This window comes from Labrus mixtus, chromosome 3 (assembly GCF_963584025.1).
Source record: "Labrus mixtus chromosome 3, fLabMix1.1, whole genome shotgun sequence".
NCBI lineage: Eukaryota > Metazoa > Chordata > Actinopteri > Labriformes > Labridae > Labrus > Labrus mixtus.
In genome coordinates, this window is record NC_083614.1 from 8,588,632 (window position 1) to 8,614,424 (window position 25,793).

Below are 25,793 nucleotides of genomic sequence, written 5' to 3' on the forward strand. Positions count from 1 at the left end.
TGAATGAAGAGTCATCTCTTTATGTGTGCAGCTCATAATAACAGTGGCTCCTGCATGTCCACAACACACATTCATTCTTTTTACAAACATTCTTAACCCCTTATACTATTTTTGTAATAAACTCCCCTCCCATCTCATCCCACCTGACCAAACCCATCCTCACACATGAACTTCTTCTATAGTAAAACAACCAGGGTGTATGCTGAACAGTAAAACTGCTCAAATATGAATTATGTGTGATGCAGAATCCCCCACCTCCCACCCAAGCCCCCCTTAAAAAAATACATTGAATTAAATACAACTAAAATTGAATTCACAAGTACTGGATTTACACTTTGAAAGACAAAAGTTAGTCTCATCTCGGCCGTCACATGAGACCAATAATGATCTCAGGGGGAAAAGTTCAGGCAACCTGATTCACAGATGGGAATCCACCAAACCCACAAGTACTCGCTGCCCCATGCCAAGGGAGTCTCATATGAGGTCTGGCTGTATATATATATTCATTGGGAGAGAATCTAAAAGATCTCTTATATCATTAAGTTGTTATTTGCAAACATTTAACTGTATGTAATCACATTTTAAACAATTTTATGAATGATGTGAAAATAAAAATGTCATGCACTTGGTTGCCACTAATGGATGGAAATTTTCGTTGCCACCAACTACATCAATGAGTACAAAAAGTTGAGAAAATGAAGATCAACACTTGACTTGATAAGTCCTGCTCCTTGTTGAAGCAAACATGATGATAAGCCGGAGTTCAGACATCCATAACTATGACCCCATGACATGAGGGCTAACTAAGTTTAAGTGTTAAATCTGACTGAATTATTTAGATTGTATGATTCATGTTGTCTGCATAAAGGAGACATTTTTAATATCAGCTGCAACAGCCATGTACATGTGCAACCTGCAGAGCAACCTTTTACATTTATAACAAACGTTTGAACCTATTCCGGGTTACGGGGGAAGTTTGAAGGGATGGCAACACAGTGTCTTCCTTATTTTACCATTTAAGGACTGCTTGGTAAGAGATTTTTTCCCCATAGAGAGAAAAAGACGACTACTTCCCCCCATGTTGGATTAAGGAGAACATTTTCCAAAGGACCTTGGAGCGTACTTTAGAATATTTGGGAGGTTTTTGGGCAGATTTCCTCCCTTTCCCCCTGTGCGTAAAAATGCAGTCGACTGCAGAAAAGATGGTGTCTCTCTGGAATCAAATGGAAATTTGATGAGACATCCAGAGCTTAGCTGAGCCAGCACAAGCTTTAGCAGAGTGTCACACAATGTAAAGTACATTTCCACACTCTGTACTTAACAGCTGAATGTAGTGTAGAGCATATTGTACATAAGGTCTTAAAGGATTAAGTCTGGAATAATACAGGTACAATATCTCAGACCATTGAGAGATGATTTAGGTCCACATTTTTTATGACATGGTGACTTGATGTAAGAGCTTTTTCTCTCACTGCCGTCGCTAGAAGAAAAATATCTACAATTTCGATTCTTTTAAACTGAACTCTTGATTCTTTATTTACTGTCATTTTAAACTGATTTTAAATTATATTCTTTATACACCTTTAATGCTATCCAAACGTCATTGACTTGTGTGTAAGAATTGTTGTTCTTATTCATTATGTTTAATATAATCTTTCTGTATATGTGTGTACATGTGTGTTTCTGTATGTGTCCCTTTTTGTCTCCCTTCAGTTTCGTTTTATGACTTTGTAAAGCACCTTGAACTGTTCTCATCTGAATCAGTGCCAGACTAAATACTAAGGTTAAAGGTTATTTTAAATAAAGACAATGCTTCTCACATGTTACTCAACATTTTCCAAAAGAGCAACAGACCTGCTGGAGCTGATGAAAGAATCTTTATTGATATGTAGCGTCACATTTACAGTCGTGGTCATTATCATTTGTTCTGTATGTTACTTCAGTTATTGTTGCTATTTTTATAATTATAATTAATCTTAAATGTATTATACTGCAAATTAAAAGAGCTGATGATATTAGCAGTGATAGTGTTTCATTTGTTCCTTATTAAATTACTATTTTGCTATTTTTCTTTTTTTCTTCTTTAAAGTTTGTCATTCAGTCCTCAGACATCATTTGTTATTATTTATTTATTAATATATAAAATGTACTTCTCACACACCGGGACGGATATACACACACATAACGCTCAAAAAACAGACGTGCTTTAATAGAGAGATGTCAGAAAGAGAGGGCTGCACAATGTGGGCGCCCTGAGCGTTGGTAGGTTTGGTGCCTTGCTTAAGGGAACCTCTGCAGTACTTATAAAGTGAACTGACACCTCTCCACCAACAAGAACATTTTCTAAACTCTGTACCAGGACTTGAATCTAACTCACGTCCCTAAATGAACAGTCGCCTATTTTAACCTCACTCAATCAGTGTGCTTCTTATTTTGTAATTATATATTATTATTCAGAGGTCATGGATGCTGTTATAATTGCAGTGCACACACAGACACACCCCTCTCCCAAACCCACTCACCAACCACACTGGATCAACCCCTTACCACAGACCAATCTAAAATATAATATAAATAAAAAAATACTGTGGAGGGAGGAGCAGGACGATAACAGCACAACACAATTATAACAAAAACAATGATGACAACAACAACAACAACAACTCTGTGGGCTACATTTGGGAGGGATTTACATTTGCACACCTTTACCTGACTGGATGCTGAAAGTGGAAAGTCCCCTCCTGAGGGTTTGGAGTCTGCAGTTCTCATTCCATTATCATCCTCAGCTCCTGTCTCCTCCTTACCTTCACATCACCAGCGGAGGAGTTGTGGTCCTAATACTCATACCACAGCCCCTTACCCTTATCACAGAACCTTAACATTACTTAGAGCCTTCTTTAATCACCATTCACACCACAATGTGAACATGAACACCAGCACATCCATAGATAAGTATTCAGTCATATGAACTCTCTTCTTCCTCTCAAGGTCTCCAAACAAAACGTACATTCTTTCTTTCTTTCTTTTCCTTTTGTTTCTTTTTTTGTTTTTGTTCTGTTTTGTCTTCTATCATTTGTTTGTTTCTCACTTCGACTCTTTTAAGGAAAATGTCTGAGCTGTACAAATTACTAAGTAGAATAAAAACAAACAAAAAAAGAGATTGTTTTTTTTAACAACACTTCCAGGTTTAAAATAGATTTCTAGAGCAAATAAAAATGAAGAAAATCTCTCAATGGTCCAACTTTGTCTTCCAGCTCTTCTTCAGGCTGTCGGGGCTTCGGTGATTGTAACGTCGCTGAAACCATCGACTGCCTGATCTGTGTTTGTCCTGAAGTGTTTGAAAAGGGGAAACATAAAGGACAGAACTAAAGCCACAATGACTCTGACAGCCGGGATCAGTCTGCACCTGTTTCATTGTTAGTTCTTAACATGCGGCCTGCAGAAATGGCCCCTGAGAGGCCCAGTGAAGGGGCCCATCCAGCATATGATTTAAATTAACGTATGCACATTCGATCAGTACTGTTAGCGCTAGCCTCCTGGCTAACATTAGCTCCCTCTGCCTGGCTCCCATCATCATTTGGAGCCGACTGAAACAAGTTCTTGTTGGGGTCAAATGTCCGATCCAGCTCCCTCCTGATTGTGACATAACGGGCATAACAGTTAAGTTCACTGGGCCACGCTTACGTCGGTGACTTTACTCAAAAAGATCTTGTATCATTTTAAGAAGAAGGGGTTTACATATTGAAACAGGCTTCATTTTACTGAAGCAACAATACATACAATGCTTTATGAGATAATGGTGAGTATTTATGTGTCAAATATAATTCTGTCATTTTTGCTCTAAATTCAGATGGACCACAAGTTTTGTTTGCCAACCTCCCCGGGCCCTCCCCATGTCCCTCGGCCTCAGAAAGCATTCCCTTTTATCCCCCCTGTGGGCGGCCTTGGATCTTAACTCTGTTTCTCAGGTGTTTGTGACGTTGCTGGAGTGTCAACATTTGCTCACTTGATTGTAGAACGTTTTTAGTTGACAACTTATGCTGATGAGAGTTTGGAGGATATGTTGGTGGACTCACAGGCTCTCTGGCTGCAAGATAAATTAAAACTAAGATGATGTTTTCACCTTTCAAAGTCTTTCTTTACATGTTTCTGTGTTCATTGTATTCTCTCATGTACACTTTTGGTCCCGCTCTCTTCGTAAGCTGTTTTCGCCGATGGAGTCGTCATGATGTGTCTGGCCTGCAGGGGGATGACATCAGACGGAAAATAACGGTAATCTGTAACATTTTCTGACCTTTAACAGGATGGTTGGTATTTTAAATAGACTCTCTCTTCTGTAAAGTCACAAAGATTAGAAAGCTTCTACATAAAACAGATCTCTACAGAAATGTCTAGTAAGCAAACACAATGTTCAAAATATGAGAGCAGATTGTATTTTCTCTGCTGTGCAGTGAATGCACTTAAAGACAGAAATGATGCCTTCTGACTGGACATGTTTGTTATTATGTTTGATAGAAAGAAAAAAAAACTTGGTTCCCTTTCAAATTTAAGGAGACACACTCAGCAAAATGTAAATGTAAGTCTTATGGAAGTTTTTTTTTCCTGGATATTTAATGCAGAGTTGCAAATGCTTTCAGGGCTTTTTGCAGACCATTACACAAAGATCTGTATATTCTTCACCTGGTCAACAGAATAGTTAAATGTTAGTTAAAAGATATTGTTTGGACATTTCTTATGTTGTCGATTGGTGGAAAGATTGACTGTGAAGGTAGAGCTCAAGTCTTTAAGTTATCAACAAGGAAGCAGCTTAAGAGAGTTCAGACGTGGTGCTTTTTAGACTCCTTTGACCAGAGGTGTAGTGGTGCCTGAAGAAGTGGGTATACTCTTAATTTTGACATGTGTAAGACTACTCTTGCATATTTAATTCACTTTAAAAAAGGGCCTTTTGTATTTACACGTAAACACTCAACTAATGAGGGAGTAGGGACTGTTATGAAATGAACATAAACCACAAAAGAAGAGCAGGTTTTATCATTTTAAGTGACAAACAGACTACAGGCTGACACAACTACACAGTCCCTTCACCATCCTCTGGAAAACAGATTACAGCATACGACTGAATATTATGAATCAGAGGGGATTGAGAAGTGAGTATATCCTATGGAGACTGTAAAATAAGTGGGTGTACTCTGTATACCTGCGTATACCCTGCACTACACCACTGCCTTTGACATTCAATGAAGTTGTTGATTTCAGGTGTGACAAAGTGAATTACAGGTCAGACACCGTCCAGCCTACAATGAGTCCTACAGAGTCCAGAGTGTTGATGGAAGTCAGTCTAACCAAACATCTGACTTTGTGAAGAATCACGTCACTCTTATAGAAACCTCTTGATTCAGAGCTCTTTTAATCCATGAGGTTTTCTATTGTTGTTTTGCCTGTAAGTCATTGATAGAGTTGAGAGAGTATTTTGTCTAATTCATAATTTTCAAAATAAAGATATAATCTCTCTCTATATATATAGATATATACATTCACATCATATTACTGCAAGTCACTATCTGTAAATCTTAGTGACTAATCACATATTTTCCTGGGAGCTCCTGAGCTCTCATGTCTCGGGGTCATTGGTGGACGGCCTGACTGGACGCCCATTATTCAAGCCCGGTGCAGTTTCGGCAGATGGCTGTTCAACATGAGTCTGGTTTTGCTGAAGATTTCTGCCTCTGAAGACAGTTTTTCTTGCCACTGTAACTTTAGTGCTGCTGATGGATTAATGTTGGGTCTTTGTAATATAACGATGAGTAAGGTCTGTTGTTCTGTGAGTCTGACGATCAATAATGCAAGTGATAAATAAATGGAGACTTATGCATCTCTATAATTATTCTCACACTGTGTGAAGTTTTCTCCTTCTCACATTGATTTGAACCGAGTAACTTCTCAGTGTAAGTGTTGGGTTCTTACCTTCCCCAACAGAAAATGTTTTACTCAGAGAATAAGAACAGAAATGGTCAACATATCCTCTCTGTCAACTGATAAAATATCTTTAAATTCACAAGAAGTAACTCTGTGTAGCTTTGACTTCATGGTGTTATCCTAAAAGACTTAACACTGATGAGGTTCGCTTTGTTTCATGTCATGTTATTGAATATTCTAACAGACTGGTAAGGTTTTTCTTTGCTGTTTACATTTCACAAAGGTGAAGACAGATGCTCTTTTACTGAATGCACTTCAAATTATACTAAACTGTAGTATCATGAAACAGACAAAAACACCCAGTCATATGTTTGAAGAAAGCTGTGGGTGCTGGATTTAAAAATATTGACCCAGGTCTGTTCTGATATTTTACTTTAACAAAGACGTGAAGACGAATGAGAATTAGAAATTATGACACACTTTTCATAGACAGGTCTAGACTCTTTGGCACTTGTAAAAAATAACTAAAACAATCCTGTAAAGACACACCATGAAAGACTGTTTCAGAGTGTGATTTAAAAATGTACCCACAGATGAAACTCAATGCTCTTTTGATAAAGAAAAAACATTTCATACATGGAGGAAACAAAATCACATCCACTGCTCAACAGAGAAGGAGTGAATCAAATGTGCCCGTCGTACCCTGAAATAAAAGAGAAGATCAAAACATCTGAAACAAATAAGCGTGCTGATTGTTGTTTTGTTGTTTATCCCATTAGTGTTATCAAGAGAAAAAGACGTGGTCATCAGTGTAACCATGGTAGTTACCTGTTATCTGCAGGCCTCCAGCACCAAGTGATAAATAGAATAATTGTCACATCGTTTCAGGGTAATTGAACATAGTAACGGTTCTCCTCAGATAGATGCTGCGTCTAAGATACAAGCCTTGGTCATTGGTTGGATGCTCTGGAAGTGTCTTTCTTTCTGAGGCAGCACATTCATTGTGTTAACCCTTTGTGATCCCCGGGAAAAGACTTCAAGACGTTTGGAAAATGTGCATAAAATCCCATTTGATGATAAAACAGGTAACATTTACGCAACAGTAATAATCAAGTATTGTTAAAATGAAATTGTAGGTTCTGGCCCTGCATTAATAAAATTGAGAAGGGTCATGTTTAAACTTTTTTAATCTAACATCTGATTCATTGTCTCCGTCATGTCATGGAGGCCTGCAGTGAACACACGCTACAGTCTCCTACCTGGCTCTTTAACTGATAGTTCAGGACAGAGCAGGAACTGTGAGACTCTTCTGAACAATATTGTCAACTACAAACACGTCTTTAGATACCGGCCCATCATTTCTTTAATTTGTCTATCAATAATAGACCATATAAAATATGGGCATAGTCCCTGTGACTGAAGCCAGTCTGCAAATGCTGTCTCAACTAAACTTTTGGTCAACCTATTAACAAGCAAGTAGACGGTGCTCTTTATCCTCCTTTCAAACAGCTACAGATAAGTCAGATCAGTCATTATGAACGACTCCTATCCTTCACAAAATCAAAACAGATGAGTTATGACAAATATACATCGATAAGCTGTTCGGATCAAAATCATATTTTTGTACCAGGCTGTAAACATGATTATATCTGCTGTCAAAATGAACATTTTAATACTGGGTGTATATGGGACTTATGGGTCTTTTGGACCCAGCCTCAAGTGGACACTCTCTCTTTTTACACTTTCACGTTGGCTTCATTTTTCAACACCGTAGGATGCTGCTTGATATCAAATTGAAAAGTTATTGTGGAGTCCAGGCCTGTGTTATGTTACTTATTGTTCAGAGGATTTTGATTTTAAATAGTGTGTTTAGCATCTGCATCATGCAAATAATTTAACAAAGATTCAATCTGGACCTGCTCTTTTTGTCAAGTGTCCTGAGTTAATGATTTTTTAAATGAATTTGCGATGTACAAATGAAGATTGATGGATGATTAGATAAATGTGCATGTACATATTTATTTGATAAGGGGTGAGGGTTAACAAAAGTAGAAACTAACTGTGTTAAGATAACTTATAACAACAGGAAATGAATGTTCACACTAACAGTATCTATTGACACAGCAAAGTATTAGAACTGTTACGTCTTCATTCTTGGAACTCTGACTCCATCTAGTGGCCAAGAATTGCACACATTTCATGCATGGCTCTGTAAGAAGAGATCCCCAACACCTTTCTTTCTTTACTGGTCACCCATTTAGTGTTTGTGTTGATCTGATCCATGCACTGCAAAATGCTCAAACATAAACCCATCTTTTATTCCGATGAAACACATTGGTGTTATTTTTCTGTTATATTTACCTGATTAAAATAGGGAAGAAGGAAATATCACCACCACTAACTACATTATCAAAACATTAATAGACAGACAAACGCTGGTAAGATTTGGTTATATTACAGATATTACTTTTTTACTTTTTCATTATTCCTGCTGCCTACACAAGAACAAGTAATTCAAAAAAGTATTTATTTCACAATTAGTAAATTAGTGTCTGAAATATGTAAACAAAACAAAAAAAGTTAAAAAAAAAGAAAAGAAAAGAGTAATAACAATGCATCCCAGGTGAAATGATGACCCAGGTACAGACAGGGCAGAAATGGATGCATATACTGTAGGTACCTCTAGTAGGCATAACATATCACTGTATGGCAAAACAACCCGACACAAGAACAGTTTTTTCCCCCAAGCTGTCACTCTGATGAACGCTAAACAGACACAGAGTGCCAGAACTGTAACCACTGTGAAATACAGGTAACCCTGAATCCAACACACACTGCACATAAGATCATTTAAACTAATTTTAGTCAATAATTTAATAATGTAAAGACTGTGTTTTTATTTGAATCCTCCACTGATATCAATCTGTGCACACTCTTAATGTAAATTCTGTAAAAACTCTCTACCTCATGTAAATCAATCCATCTGTGACATAGTTACATATTTTATTATCATGTTATCTCAGCATGTTTGCAATACTCTGAATTCAGTGGTGCATATACATTTTCTTATGTTGTCTTGTACATATACGTCTTTGCTCATTTTGTGTTTTATTGTTAATATTAAATGTAATACTTTTGTACATAGAGAGCACAGTTCACTGAAGTCAAATCCCTCGTGTGTGCGAGCATACCTGGCCAATAAAGCTGATTCTGATTCATTTGAGCAAGTCAAGTCAAGTCAACTTTATTTATATAGCACATTTATAACAGCCGAGGCAGACCAAAGTGCTGTACAGTAAATCAGGCAAAATACATTACATCCAAAACATCATAAAGACACGTAAAAGCACAAATTAAAGGTAAATTAAAACACAAAACAATAGTAAAAGTTCTAGTAGACACTGCTGCTGGGATAAAACACTCAACTAGAGGTAAAAGCCAATGAAAATAAATGAGTTTTTAAAAATGACTTATTTTAAATGGTAATCTGTTCCAAAGTGTCGGAGCTGCAACAGAAAAGGCTCGATCGCCTCTAGTTTTGAGCCTTGTTTTAGGCACGTCCAGGAGCAGCTGGTTGGAGGACCTTAGTGCTCTGGATGGAGCATGAACATGTAGTAGTTCACTTAGGTAGTGAGGTGTTGAGCCATTTAATGATTTAAAAGCCAGAAGTAACATTTTAAAATCAATCCTGTAGCGAACAAGTTGAGCTAATACTGTTTGTGGAAGATTAAATAATAAGACTCGTGTTTTATATTGTTTACCATTTCTGCTCATCTCTTTTCAACCAACCAATGCAACAGTACATAGTGGAGTCCAGCAGGTGGCGCAAACACGTTTAACATGAAGTTGTGATCCCTCCAGTCAACAACACGAAGAAGACGCGCTTTAGTCAGCAGAGGCTACTTGCTGCAACAAGCTGCTGCAGGCTGCTGCTAAACAACTCTGTAGTTAAGAGTCTCCTTTGAAGATCTCCTCTCCTCCACCCTCTCGGTTGTTTTAAACTAGATGGACCTTCGGGGACTCCGCAGACTGCCGGCGGAGTTAAAAGCAACCGAGCCTGAATTGAAAATGCGAAGAAACAAGCGCTTTTAATGAAGAAGGAGACGTGGCTTTAAATGAGAGTTAGCGAAGAGGCTAGCTAGTTTGTTTGGCTGTCAGAGTAGGATGATTGTTGTGATGGCAAGTATCAACTTGTAGCGTTAAACTAGACACGACTGCGACAATTATTTTAATGTGTTTGTAGGGACTGAACATCTATTGTTTCCATAGCGACAGTAACTAAGCTCCTTAGCTGGATTAGCAATCAGCAGCTGATCTGTTTAGTGGTATTAGCGGTATTAGCGGTATGGTTCATCCGGTTGTTTGATGGGGCTTTTACGGACCATGATGCCGCCCAAGATCCAGCTTTTGGCTGTTTTGGCGTTTGGAGTGGCCATGCTCTTCATCGAGAACCAGATCCAGAAACTGGAGGAGTCAAGAGCCAAACTGGGTAAGACTAAACTACACTGGTTAACCTTGTAAGGTTAGATATACATATAGTAAATTATCTGAGACGACAGTACATTACATTTACTTTACAGCACAGTGAGGTGCGACCAAACTAATACTTGACATGCTTTTTTTACTAGAAGATTTTTATGCCAACATTTTGCTTCATAGAGAAACTCTTATCTGCACTTAACATTTTGCCATGTAACAACATGAACCATTTGTTATGGGGGTTTTTCTGGTATAAGAAATCTCAGCTATCTCGATGTATCTTGTGATGGATCATTTTTAAAGGAGAAATCAGGGTCAAAGTAATGTTGATCATGCAGCAAAGCTGTATTAGAATGTCAGAGAGCAAAACTTGTAGAAGGAAAGTATAAATGTTTGGCTTCTTTTTGTCTAACACTTTGTAAATTGTTTTTACTCATGATAATCGACTCGATTTGCAATAACAAGGATATAATCTCTGTTTCATGATTCTATGATAGTTTGTTTATTACAAGACAATTACAAAGTGATACATCATCATGACATCAGATTAACCCAAAGACTATACATTTACCCTTAAAAGTGCTTTGAAGTGACTTCCTATCACAGAAATCTGACATTATCCCGCTGTCAACATCTTTGGCTGATTCACCTGGACTCATTTAACCACCATTCATTCATGTTTTTATCTTTTATAAAAAAAAAAGCCCTTTTAGGGACAAGTGTTGCAAATTAGTACCCCATGTCTAATATTGTATCTGTCCCTATCAAATAAACCTTAAATAAATCAATAATGTCATAAGCACCACCTAGAGGAGTCATGAAGAAGTGACGTGCTGATTAAAATTGCTGTTTACATCTGATTAGAGCTAAATAAAGAGTCAAGACGAATATCTGTTTCTGTATTGATATTTGGTCCCACTCATATTTACAACATCTAATTAGTCATTTTGGACAGGTATGACTCCCGCTTTCATCTTCTCTGGATTAGTTAGATTACAACGATCCTGTCAAAGATTTGATATGATGATGATGATTCATTACAATAGTTTGCATCTTCAACTTTCTAGATCTGCACGTGTCTAAAGTCTGTTAGGTTCTTTAAAAAAATGTGTTTTGTTCCGTCTCTTTATCTGTTACATGTTTTGTACCATCTGAGCTCCAGACTGCACTGTTTCTGTCATGAAACAAATCTGAATTATTTAAAATATTCCAACATTGTGGTTGTGATTGAACATTAAGGAGATGGTGGTGGGTGCTGAGGCTAGTCCAGAGGAGAACCACTGTTTAGAAAGTGCTCTGTCAACATTAATGTCTTTACATGTAAAACAAAAATAAATCAATTATAAACGTCCACGGCTGGAAAATGTAACAACGTCAGTGTGCAATAATTGATTATGTTCCGTCACTGCATGGATGCAGAGTCGTCCACGTCTGAGAAACGATGACTTTCAACACCTTAGGTATAACTGTTTTGCAGCTTTAGTTGTTGTGTCGAAATTAAAACAAAACAACTTTTCTTCTTCGTTTGGAATCCTAGAAGTGGACACCTTGTTTTTAGGAGACCTAACGAGTTAAAGAAATACTTGATGTCAAAAATCACACACATTAAACTCAGGCGTAACCCTTACATTCGTCTAAGTGCTTCTCACCTGACGGGTCGGGACACAAAATGGGTCGTGAAAGTGTGCCTGGGAGAAAGTGCCACTAAAGATTGTTTACAAATCACTTTTAAAACATGTTTTTTTGTTTAATCTCGTTGTTCTGTCATATGTTTTGTACTGTCGGAGGACCAAACTGCACAATTTTTTCATTATTAAACAAATCTCATTGGTTTAAAAAAATAACTGAAATTTGGGTCGTAAATTCTTATGAAGGAGTTGGTGGTGTGTCCTGAGGCTAGACCAGTCTAAATAACCTTCCTGGGTATTTTGCTTCTCCTTTTAATTTAATCTCATAGTTTGACTGATGGTTACCTCCCATGTCCCTTCAAATCTGTGGTACAAGCAGGTTTAACAGACTGAGGCGGATTAGAGTCATAATCAGAGCAGGTTAGAAATGAGAACGCTGGAGCAGAACCATTGACTGACTTTGATATGGCTGAGGGACCCATTGGATGAATACTGTCTCTTCTAATTTAATCTTTTTAGAAATCAGCCAATGTTGCTGTGATGCACAATATGTCAGTTCTATATTGGCTGGTAGGAGACAGGAGACTTCACATATAGAGTATTTTACCTTCAGAGAATACATTTTTACAACAATGAGACAGTAAACATTAAGTGACTGCCTGCACGTGTAAGGGAAATTACAAAGGGACCATCGATCTGCCTTTACATGCAGAGACAGAGTGACAAACATCCTGCAGACACATGTCCTCTCTCTCTCTCTCAGGCGTCAGACGCTGCTGTGCTGCAGCAGGATGTCTGCATTATATTGAGTGACACACAGCTGCTCCTACAGATCCTCACAAGGCCATTCCTGTAATTGGCTTTAATTAACATTGCAGCAGAGAAAAGAAGTGGGAGAAAGACGTTTAATTATGCCTCCTGTCAATGTTATCATCAAAGGCTTAATTACTAGTTTCAGTGTTATTGTCTTTTGTTGTTTTTCTTAATTAAAGAATGCTTACAGGCCTCACTGGCCTTAATTTTCAAACCACTGGTTAATTTATACAACAGATGTACCTTTTTTCTCCGTGTTCATTATTGTGTTAGTGTCCTCACAGCTGCTTTGCTGGCTGCAGTATGAGAAGACAACAAGCATCAACTAACTTTAAGATCATTCAAAGCAGTTGGATGTCAGCCAGTCCTCAATCAGATACATTCAGGATTATATTGATTGACTTTGGAACTGCTTTCCACCAACAACCAGTAATTAAAATGAACAACTTTTGACTTTCCTTTGAAAGATAAATATCTGTCCCATCTGTGACTGTAAATATCACCCCCCCCCCCCCCGCCCCCATCTATTCAGTCAAAAAGACCACACATTGGTTGACATTTGTCATTCAAATCTCTGCTCCTTTGTTTCATTTAGCTGAGTCCTTTTTCACAGAGCAGCAGCATGAAGGCTTTAACTTTACACACTCGTCTTCACTTTGACTCTAAAGGGTTTATTGTTCAGGAGTGTTTTTGTTCACTGGAACAGAGAGGTCTCCTCTCCAAAACAACCAAATCTGTTGATCAAACCTGGGAAAACATTGGATGACGCAGTTCAATGTGAACAATCGTTGATTCTCTTACACTCGTCAATCGTCACATCAGGTGGGGGCTGTGAGGTGATTTGAAGCTTGTTTATTTGAAGATGCCGTTCTTGTTTTCAGTCTCGGACTCCTTTGGTGTTCATTTCAAAAAGATTTTACTTTGAGCCAAGTTATTCACAGAGGTCTCATCCTCTTCAAAACAAACGGATCCACTTAATAAAGTCAGATTTCACATTAACATTAAAGGAGCTATATGTAACACTGACACCTAGCATTAAAAATGGGTACTACAGTCTAAATTCAAAACATTGACGAGAGCTGTCTCTCCTGCCCCCTCCTCTCTAGAGTTGATGTTCACGCAGGTTGCCATGTTGCGGACACTGAAGCTTCAGTGTTTAGCCAGCTCTGCATCGGCTGTCTGGGGGCGCCTTGAAACAGCCTACCTTCTCTGGTCAGAACAAAAACAGACCATTCAGGACCAGAATCTAAACTTAAAAGGAGGACATACTGGCTGCTACGTTGTTCTCAGAGAAACCAGCCCTTCAACATAGCATGTTTCCTTCCTGTCTGATGATACAGTAAGGTTTAATTCAGTAGATATGTTATTATTGGTCCTCTCACTGTGATGTCTTACAGTTAAAACATGAGACTCATGTAGGCTGATGTTGGAGTTCAGCATGGCACTAAATTAAAAAAGAGGGATACAAAGTTGAAACCGAGCATCAACACTTGATTTTTTTATTCAACAGTGAAACATCTCATAACTATTCTACTTTTTTTGGCCGTTCAGAACACACCATTGCCCGACACCAGGTGGCTGAAGTGGAGCAACGTCACAGTGAAGATTCGGGCCGGGAATCGTCACCGCTGTCAGAAAGAGACGACATGGTCATCATCTACAACAGAGTACCTAAGACGGCCAGCACATCGTTCACCAACATCGCCTATGACCTGTGTGGGAAGAACCGCTTCCACGTCCTGCACATCAACACGACCAAAAACAATCCTGTCATGTCTCTGCAGGACCAGGTAAGACCCTGGACCATGACTTACTTTATTTTTCCTTGCACATTTCCAAAGCTGCTACAGAGAAACTCAACTCTACCTCAACCATGGGTTCAGCTCTGTCACCGTGCTTATAATAGAGCGCTCAATACAACAAAGAAACAAAGATAGAATAGTCCTTTGTTGGCATCACAGAGACTGGGCTTATGACAGGCTTGTGGGTGCTTTGATGAAAAAACAATCAAAATATGGAATTAAAAATAGGCTATTGTTGTGGCCAAAGCTTTGTAACGCGAAACATCTTCACATGGTTCTGCCTTTAAGACTCTGCAAGATATAAATATAAATAAGGGCTTTGAGCACGGCTCTGTTAACAGGCCTCACATCTGTGCTGTGTTGAACTTCACCAGCAGTGTTTGTTAGTGAAGGCTCCGACTGTAAACTCTGTTTCTGTGATCTTCTCAACAGCATCTGCTAATAGTTCAGATCTGTCAGTGACTTATGAAGGAGAATATGCGGAATGAAAGGATACAGTTTTAATAGTTGTGCTTTTTCTCTTCATTTCTATCAGGCTACACATTGTTTTAAAGATGGTTTCTAAGCAAACCAATAATATTTGCTGTTTTGATGCTTTTTAAGAGGTTTTGGTGTACACGATATTTTCCAGAGTGATAAAATCCAATAGAACAGACAACACTTTGTCTTTGAAAATACATGCCTTTAATAAAACAATTTTAAAACGCTTAAAGAACACAACATGATCTTGATCAAAACAGACACAATAGAGCTTCATCAAAGGCGAGCACTTGGTTATCAATGGTGAACATCAGAAAAACATGATCAATCACAATATAAAATTCTGAGCTGTGTGAGGTCATCGAAAATGTTCCCACTTAGTCGTTGGACTGCCTTCAGTGACGACATGACAGTCAGGTTTGTTCCAGCCTGTGGTGGTTCTGCTTTCTTTAACCACTTTGGAAAGATTGGTCTTGTTTTTTACTCTCAGACGCTCATACAATGAATCAGTGTTAAAAGTTTAGTGCAGTCAGAAATACAGCCATCATTCCAACTGTGCAATCTGAAATAAAGTAATGGATACCGAGTTCTAGTAATGTCCTTAACCTTTCAAATAATGTCTTATTTTGAAAATCACACTAGTGAAGACGTCTTGGCTGCAGTCTGTGTAAGTCAGTGTGATATCAGATATTGTAATGAATGTCTGATAAATCACAATGTGGAAAAAAACGAAGAAAACCGGATTCAAGCAGAGACATGCCATCGACTCCCATCATTCAGTTGCACTTATATGATGACACTGTAGACAGTTGCCGGAGATAAGAGGTAACAAAAAAGTTGAGGTTGCAGAGTGAGTTAGCAGTTAATGTGTTTTAGCATTAGCTACCAGCCTGTCCTCCTGTGCCAACCCTGCCTGTGTACTTTTTGTGCATGACAAACTAATCCTAACAAGTCAGTCACACAGGGATAGCAGATAAAAGTAGCTGTCTTCAGTCTCGTCTGCAACACTGAAACATAGTAAAATTCCGGTTAAGTAACAATGCACTCTTACATCTGTTTACCATGTGCATTATTACAGGAATGGGGAACTACATACTGACGGCACATGTTCATCTAATTGTCATATTTATTTACAGATTCTGCATAAAAATGCAAAATATATATGCACAAGATAGGATGTTGGTATTGGAAGTAGTCTTGTGTCTGTAGATGAATAAGTACTGTCCACTTGCATGTCAGCTACATTGCTGTATTCATTGAAACAGTCTGTGTGTGGACCAATAGAGGCAGAAAGCATCAGCTGTAATGCATCCCGGAACCCATCAGCAGGCAGCTAACCATTTAGCATTCATTAATGTCTACAAACAGAAATCTGTACTGATAAATGTAATGCGTAAGAGCATCTATGCTCTTGGACTTTTTTTTTCAACACTAACACTTCACAGTGTTTCTCTACCACTAATATGTGTTCCTAGTCTGTCTACAAACCCCCCATTTATGAGAAAAGACAATCCTCCCCACTTTTCAGAAAATTTGTGCTCAAACAGGCCGTTTGTTGATTTTCCCTTCATGACATCACAAAGGGCAGTAACCCCTCTCCCAGGTGGGTGACACTCCCACAGCTGCCCTCTGAGTCTGCCTTCTCACTGTTAACAATAGGACATGGAGCGAGAAAGCCAGAGCCACCCAAGCCCTTCCAGAGAGGGGGCGTGGTCAGACACAGCTCATTTACATTTAAAGCTACAGACAGAGAAACAGCCTGTTCTGAGCAGGGCTGAAATAGAGGGGTTTATAGACATGATCAAATACAGGATCAGAGTGGATTTACAACAAGAAACTTCACACACATGTTTTGGGGAGCTCTGAGACTTATTTAAACTGGTTGGAAAGTAGAAAAATATGTGACCTTTCAGGACTGCTTCTGAGTGATGACTGTCCATGTACTTTACAGCTGTATGTAGCAAGGATGTCAAAACACACATGGGTACTGTTTGCTCGTATCCAAAAAATTGTTATCATGAAAACCTTATTAAATATATCAACAAAAAAACCCGCAAATCAGCAGGAATAAAACACATCTCTCTCTCTTAAGCATTCTGAAGTGTCATGATGAAATATAAGGGTAGGAGAGATCTGTCTACTAAAATCAGAATAAGCAGCTTAAGCCTCAATTGGTTGTGGAAACCACAACAGGAGAATATGATTTGAGCTGTGGTTAGCTATAAGTTTACTCTTTCTTTCATATACATAGACTCTGTGTGCATGTCTGAAGAGCTCCAGAGAATATGGGGGGCATCAGCAGTCATTACAGCCTGTTCCACTGGCTGCTTTTGTATTTCTAACAGTGCAGCTCAGGACACATAGTGTGTGTGAATGCCTCAAAGCTAAACTGGTGTTATTTCTGGCTGTTGGTGCCAAGGTAATATCCTGTCTGCCTCCTCACAACGGGCTGCCCCCTCCATCCTGCACACGGGGTGAAAGCATCAGTCTGCTGGCACATTTCACTACAGGAACATTCAGAGTTGTATCCAGTAATAGCATGTAGCCTCGCCAAAGCTGGTCACTGTGATTGAGTTTGTCATGTTATTACTCCCTCAGACCACAGAGTGTGTGTCAAAGATAACATAATAAATCATATCATAAATGGAGACGATGTCCTGCTGTGGTTATTTAGAACCAAAAAGGACAGCAGGTGGAGATGACATCAGCTGATATTAAGTCATTAACATGTTCATTAAAGTTTGAAGTCAGAGTTATAGCAGTGAAGCATTTAAATAATCTGAGCAGTGTGATTTGTGTTTTATGCTTTTCCACTAAGGGTGAAGTTTCCACAGCAGAGAAGTTAGTGAAACACTTTTATTGCTTCAGATCTTCATAACTTCATCTTACCTGTCACTATAATCAGGATGAACGCTCCTCTCAGGCTTTTCTGAGCTGCTTTCCAATGTTTGCTGGCTGCAGAATTTGCCTTCAGGCTTCAAACAGTCAACCTTAACTTTTTGATGGACAGCGGTGATGCAGTTTAGAAAGGAAGGCTGCAGGCTCTACCAGGAGGATTTTTTTTACCTCATCTGAATGTTTGTTGGGGATTCAAAACTAACGTATGCTTTTAATGCGGTGTTGTTTCTACAAACAGAGTAATAACTCTGCATGATATAAAGCAGTAATTACACTTCCTTATAGTTAACATGCATATAAAACACCCTCTATCAGTGTGAGTGTAAATTCAACACTTTTACACTCTACTTGTCAACTGCAAAAAGGAATCGAAACATTGCTGCAGAAATAAAAATGACCAGCAGGGGACCCCTGGCACAGCCAACCCACTGTAACTTTATAGTGAGTGAACAAAGCGTTTCACCTGTAGTTCATGCTGGGCGACCCTGAGGAAGCTACAGACGAGACGCGTTGTTCACTCACTTTAAAGTTCCAGTAAAGTCATTTTCTGTGTGCAGAGGATTATTTATTTATTTTTTATTGCTGCAAATGTTTGTAAAAGTTTGAATGTTGTTGGTAAAATGGGAAAGAAAATGTAATGAAAGAAGGTTTGTAAGGACATATTGATATACTTCAATGTTTCTCTATCAATGTTTTGACTCTCTATAGAGAGTCTCAAAAATAATCAAGTTTAAAATGTGAAGTTCACAGGCAAAGATTTGTGTTAACTAATAAAGACAAATGTTAATTCTTTACTCAGACTGTAATAAAAATAAGGTCATAATGTTTGACTTTCTTAAAACAATACACTTTAAACTGCATCAAACAAAGTAAACATTTTTACACTTTTATGAAGCCTCTGGTGGTTAGTGGTGGGCCACTTGATGATAAATAATATCTCCATATTTTGGGGATTTTTCCGATAACGATACTAACTCAAAGATGTGTTAGTAAAAGTCTTGTAGTGTATTAGCTCACTCTTGTTAATAGTATGTTAGATGTTGTGAATGATATTAATAAAAAAAATAATTTCATTAAATATAAAACTGAGTCATTGAAGTAAAAACAACAAAAACTCTGAAATGACCTGAGCCAGTATTGAGCTCAAAAAGTGCAGGTACGAGTGTTTTTCCACTTTCTTCTGCTTCCTGCTGCTCGATATCTAACATCATAATCTTTGTCTACAGGTTCGCTTTGTCAGGAACGTCACGTCGTGGAGAGGGATGAAGCCCGGCTTCTACCACGGGCACGTAGCCTACCTGGACTTCTCCAAGTAAAGCCCTTCATTTACCTTTAATTCATATCCAGATTATTTACAGTTAGCAGATAAGATGAGGTCATGTATTGATTTCTTATCTAACCTGACACTTTTATTCCTCTGCTCATGATTGTAATGGTGTAAGTGTTTGTTAGCGTAGCCTCCTGATGCTGCTACACATTCACTGATGGAAAGGCTGAGTCTTAAGTAGGACAGACTCCATCAGTAAAGGTTCAGGCTTTAAGGTCTGACGTCTGCTGGACTTGAAAAAAGTCCTCAGGTGTCTGCTTAATGGGAACCAAGTCTTAAAAAAATATACAATAAGCTATCTTTGTTCTTTAGATACAGTGCGAAGAGTAAGCCGATGTACATCAATGTAGTGCGGGACCCGATAGAGCGCCTGGTGTCCTACTACTACTTCTTACGTTTCGGAGACGACTACAGACCCGGACTACGACGGAGAAAACAAGGGGACAAAAAGGTTTTCATTTTACAGCTTAACTCTGATAAGGTTGTTGGTCCACATGCTGAATACATGATAGCGAGCGCTTCTGTTGTCTTCCAGACATTTGACGAGTGTGTGTCATCAGGAGGGTCCGACTGTGCTGCGGAGAAACTCTGGCTGCAGATCCCCTTCTTCTGTGGTCATCATTCAGAGTGCTGGTGAGTCAAAACCTGCCTCATCACGAGGAGATCACAATCAGTGCAGATGTTTGTAGTTTTAGGATAACAGAGATTCTGTCATCATTTAAACAAACTGTGTGTTAACAAGCTGCATTGAGTAAAACATTCAAGTATCACTGACTTATGTTTGGTATAACATGAAAACTAAGAAACAGTTTGGTGTATTTTCTCTGTAACTTTGCTGCCGCTCTCAGTCAAGGAAACAAATCTTGAACAGCATTGATGCATCATCACTTTTGAAATTGGTTTGGTGAACTTGCTGGCAAACAGTATTTTACACATCTAGCAGTTTCACAGCAGTGTAATCAATCATTTAAAACGTGTGTCACTAGCTACCTTTGGTTTTTGTCTACAGCTTCTAAGGGAAATATCTCACTTTGTTGCTGCCTAAAGCGTGCAAATAATGTAAATATGTTTTTTTTTCATTCCATTCTTAGGAGTTTTAGGCAAATTTGACAGGAACAGCAAAGGGTTAAGGCAGGCTTTCCCAACCTCTGACCCCATGTAGGGTCGCATGGAATTCAAACAGAGTCACCTGAAATTTGTATTTATTGATCAATAAAAAATATAATGTATCTAAAAATATGGACTCACAGGCACACACGAACAGAGCCATTTCAGAGATAAATACTTTACATGGAAGCACGTTGTACACAGAACCGTACAAAACACAATGACAAGTGCGTATTGAACCAGGGACGCCGTACCGAACAGTTCAATATTGTAATGAGAATTTTTGCATTCCTACTACCTACTTACTTAATGACTGACTTACTTGGACAAAAATTGCAAAATTGTTGGCCAAAAATAAAAAGAGTATCAGTTGAACCTCAGTAAAAATCTCTATGAAGGAGTTTATTCTAAGTTGATTACTTCAAGGGATCCTCTTTATAATGTGTCACATGTTTTTTACACTGCTAACTACATCTAACTAGTTATATAACTAATTTAAACAGCTGTAGGCAAGTGAAAAGAAAATGATCACAACGCAGGAGGCTTCCTGTCTGACATACACATGGATGTGTACGTTTCTTTTTAAATGTTCAGTCTTTTAGCACATAATTATTCTATTTTAACTCCAGCACAGAGGCCAAGAATAATTTCCCTTTGGGGACAATCAATCAATCAATCAATCAATCAATCAATCAATCAATCAATCAATCAATCAATCAATCAATCAAACTTTATTTGTATAGCACTTTTCATACAACAGATGTATCCCAAAGTGCTTTACATCAACATTTAATCAAACAGCAACAACATGACTCCCTCCCCCACCCCTATCCCACAATCCAAAAACTAAGGTAAAAATAACTAGATAAGAACAGGTACTGAGGAAACACAGGAGGTTCAAAATGTAATAAAACTAGATGAAATGAGATTCAGTTAATATCTTGTGTTATACTGAGCATCATTGAGCGTTCAAAAATCAGAGGGAAGTCTCCCATATCTACATTATGCAGACACACTATACACATAAGTATCGATATGATTGGTTCCATGTGTGGCTTTGTGCAGGAATGCAGGCAGCAGGTGGGCTCTGGAGCAAGCCAAGTTCAACCTGGTGAACGAGTACCTGCTGGTTGGAGTGACCGAGGAGCTGGAGGACTTCATCATGATCCTGGAGGCTGCACTGCCACGCTTCTTTAAGGGGGCCACAGACCTCTACAGAACAGGTACTAACACAAACCTCAGAGCCTCACATCAAACCTCTGCGTCTCCAACATTTCTGTTAAATGTTCTTTCTGCTTGTGGCGTCTGTTGTTAATATTTCTAGTGGATTATGTACGGTACCAAGCTCGTCTAGACTGACAGACTCATTAAACTCTCTTGATGTTCCTCCAGGAAAGAAGTCACATCTGCGAAAGACCACCGAAAAGAAGCCCCCAACCAAAGAGACAATCTCCAAGCTGCAGCAGTCCAACATCTGGAAAATGGAAAATGAGTTTTATGAGTTTGCACTCGAACAGTTTCAGTTTGTGCGAGCCCACGCTGTCAGGGAGAAGGATGGAGAGCTTTTTGTCCTGGCTCAGAGCTTCTTCTACGAGAAGATTTACCCCAAAGTGAGCTAAAAGTGCAGCTGGGCTGACGCGGGCTGCACGGGGACTTTATGAGGACTCTTTTAGAAGTCGTATACACTGGGAGGAGAGGACACACGAGTTCACCAAGCGATGCCGGTGAACGTGTTTTCTGGGATTCAAAGTTAGAGCCTGTCACAGACAATCACTCTCAGACTGTACAGTGGATTTTTTTTTATGGGGAATGTGTCTAATTTTTGTAATGCTGGTGCAGCTGCTGAGAAAACTTAATGTGGATAGACTGTCAATCTGAATACAGGGAAAGGATTCATGCCGAGGGCGAGAGGTTGAGAAAGTTCCTGAATGTGTCTACAAACCCAAACAGAAGCAGCCTTCAGTTTATCACGCTCTGTGTTTCTTTTTTTTTTTTTTTTTTTTTTTGGCGGACCATTAAAAGCAATTACTTTATCAAGTTTATCAAGTTTAAAACCATATGTCACATTTGTCTGTCCTCTGACAGGTTTGAATATTAAACAAGCTCAGAAAGCTCCATGTTATTTTTTTTACGGTTTTGCACACTACATTTTAAATGCACAAGTAACAGAAGATAAAACTGTTGAACAAAGCAGCGTTTGTACATACTGCTCTGCTCTGCTGTGAACGTATTCTAGGACCAAACAGACTGAATGGACCATAGCATCCTTTGGTGCGTGACTCGTCATTTTTTTTATTCCTCTGAGATGTTCTCAATGTTCGGCATCATATCCGTATTTTATCACAGAGGCCGTGTTATGCATCATTTATATGTCAGGTAGGCTTCAGTGTTAGCCTGTGAGAGGAGCACAGCTGCAGCAGGAGGAGGAGGAAGCTCTAATCAGAAGAAGAGGGAGTTTTAGGAGTACAGGGTTTAGCAGAGCTTTCACTTGGTCACAGGGTCGTTTCCAGGAAAGGGAGACAAACTGAGAGTGCCTTAATCATAATCTACAAGACATTTCATTTCAGCTAAGTGACCCCTCATCCATAGCTTGTTTTCTTGAGTGTGTATTCTTACAAACTTCAATTCCTGTTTTTCATCTGTTCACATTTAATCCTTTAAAACAAAACATTGAGACATAAACAGATTTCTTGCCTCATTTGATGCTTCCTGTTTTTTCTGCTCAGAACTGTTGATTTAAGCTCCTGATTGTTTTTTTGTTTGTAAGTCCTGGAGACGCTGATGAACAAGAAGAGTCTTAGAACCTCTATGTGTCATACATTGCTGTAACACTGTAGTGTTTTTTTATTTTTATTTAGTATATTAGCTTATTTGAATCAGGGACACTAGAAAATAACATCTGTCTCAGAAGAGAAAATGTGCTAACTAGCTCATTTCCATCTGTTGTCCCTGGGCAGATGATGACCAAAGTAAAATACAGATCAATCAGTCATCTATACACATGCACAAAGACAGAGATTTCATAAGAGAGAAGAAGAACACAGAACAATATAAATATATTTATATGCCATGTACACGTTTCCTGAGTTGTAGAAAAGCTGTCGAGATGACACATGCACGCTGACCTTCAAATCCATTTTTATGACTTCATGGGCGAAAGTGTGGAAGTCTGTGCTAAACCAAAACTAATTTGCACAGACTTCCTCAGGGGTAAAAGGGGTTCTCCCCTTGTTGGTATTGCACTTTAATACGTTTCTGGGACCTGCTAAGCTAAGTGCAGTTGAGGTTGATATGATTGTCATTACTTTGCACTTTTTTGTGACAAAGATATTTGACAAATTTAACTTTTGGCCGGTTGATGGCGCTGAAGGGAAAGTAAACAGATGAATGAATGTTTTTTGTTATTTTGCTACTGCATCAGAGCACCGTGAAGTCTAAGGCAAATTTTCCACTGGGACAATAAAGTTAATCTTAAATTTAAAGTGATCTATAAAGTAATTACACTTTATTCTGACGGGGATTGAATATTCGTAGCGAATGCCATGGCAATCAACCCAAGAGTTACGAAAACATCTGACATGAAAACCATGAATGTTAGCGTTATGATGTCAAAAGGCGAAAACTGGAGCTCAACAAAAACAGGATACGTTCCCTGGGTACCATGAAGGACTGTTTTCATCGCTTCAGTCTCATCTACATTACATTGACTTTTTCATGGATGGATTCATATACAGTATATACACATTTATTTGATTTATTGTTACATCTAGTTTAAGATCTGATGCAATAGGACTTCTAGCCATATCTACTTTGCAGTATTTGTCCCTGGTAAGGCTTTAAGGGAATAAAATACATGATACAACAACACTATAAAATAGACATAAAAACTGACAGTAATGCAACTGAACTAACTATGAACAAAGAAAAAAAACCTGTAATTTAGTGTTCACATATTTGCCTTTCTTTAAGCCATTGTTTCACTTTGGAGTTAATCTTTCCAGGGCACGAAAAAATCAAACATTTTAGTCTATATAAGTGTGTTCAATAATCAAAACATCCTCGATCATGCTTTTCCCAAACTGCAACTCCATTCATCTGTAAACAAACAACCTTCACCATCTTCATATGTGGGACTATTCAGGACCAAACAAATTACATGTTTGGTCCCATAAAGTAAAACACAAACATATTCAGCTTACAATAAAAATTAAATGAAAGGGGAAAAAAAATCCTTACGTAAAAAAAAGCTGAGCACAAAGACATGAAGAAAGATTATAAAATCACATCATATTCATTGGCTAAACAATTAAGTGGTTGCAATGGAAGCTTTTCCTTCAAATATGTCGTGTGAGAGCACAAATGAAAAGAACCCGATCACGCTTCATGGTCTGTTTTCATAAACTGCAGTGCTTCCTGTTCCTCATTAATAGTCATTGATGTGATGATAATCTGGACTACCACTTTAAATGTAGTTTGAGACTATACTTTATTGATTTGGGGTTCTTTTGTTGAAGCGTTTGAAATCTGTTTGGACTGTTTTTATAGTTGATTATGTCACAATGGGAGATTTAGTTTCATACAGAACATGAGAGAAATCCCTTCTCCCATATGTGGACAGTCAGGCTGCTTTTTGCACCCTTTTTGGCTCTCTTGCAGTGATTTGCATGAGCCCAGTCACTCTTGACTCAATTTCTCGTCTTTTGGCTCCATAATTACAGAATAATTGCCTCGCTATATCTTACTCAACAGGGAGTACTTAACCACTGAAACCGTGAAATAACAGACTGGGAAGGGATGATCTGCTGAAGTCAGCGCTATTACCGACTCTTGCCTCAACTCTGATGGGAGAACAGACAGGCGGGAGGGAGAGTGTCTGCAGGGAGAAGCACTCGCACGCTCCACCAGTCCACAGCCTGTTCTTGTGTCTACACAGAGATGAGCACAAAGGCCCCAACCCATATTTGACGCTATGTGGCCATGGACACAAGGAGAGGCTGCCCGTCTCAGAAAATAGAACTCAATTAACAGTTTAGCTGCAGGCATATTGGAACATTGTTTCATTAACGAGATGAATACAGTCTGATAATTACTTCATCTCAATTAGAAAAAAAAGCTGCACTCTATATTGATTGTGGCTGATGAGCTTGAAGGTTAATTAGGAACACAATATTTTAAGTCTACCCTGCTTTGTTGTTGTGGGAACCGCTTGTTGGTGAGTTTGTTTGCTCTCGTGCACAATTTAAGGACTGTGCAAGTCTTCCCTCTTGTTGTTATCTACTCAACAAAATGTGTCTTTTGTTTCAGTATAATTACATACTTCTCTGTCCAACCTCGGCCTCAGTC

The 25,793-nt window shown here is 38.6% G+C and overlaps 1 protein-coding gene across 1 annotated transcript; it reads left to right on the forward strand.

The window, feature by feature from the left end:
• Nucleotides 1-9,793: 9,793 nt before the first annotated feature.
• On the forward strand, nucleotides 9,794-23,148 carry hs2st1b (heparan sulfate 2-O-sulfotransferase 1b). The gene is made up of 7 exons (XM_061030595.1): nucleotides 9,794-10,405; nucleotides 14,388-14,626; nucleotides 19,243-19,328; nucleotides 19,656-19,794; nucleotides 19,879-19,976; nucleotides 21,516-21,673; nucleotides 21,843-23,148. The coding sequence occupies exons 1-7, from the start codon at nucleotides 10,282-10,284 to the stop codon at nucleotides 22,067-22,069; spliced, it is 1,071 nt and encodes a 356-aa protein (XP_060886578.1). The 5' UTR covers nucleotides 9,794-10,281; the 3' UTR covers nucleotides 22,070-23,148.
• Nucleotides 23,149-25,793: the final 2,645 nt, after the last annotated feature.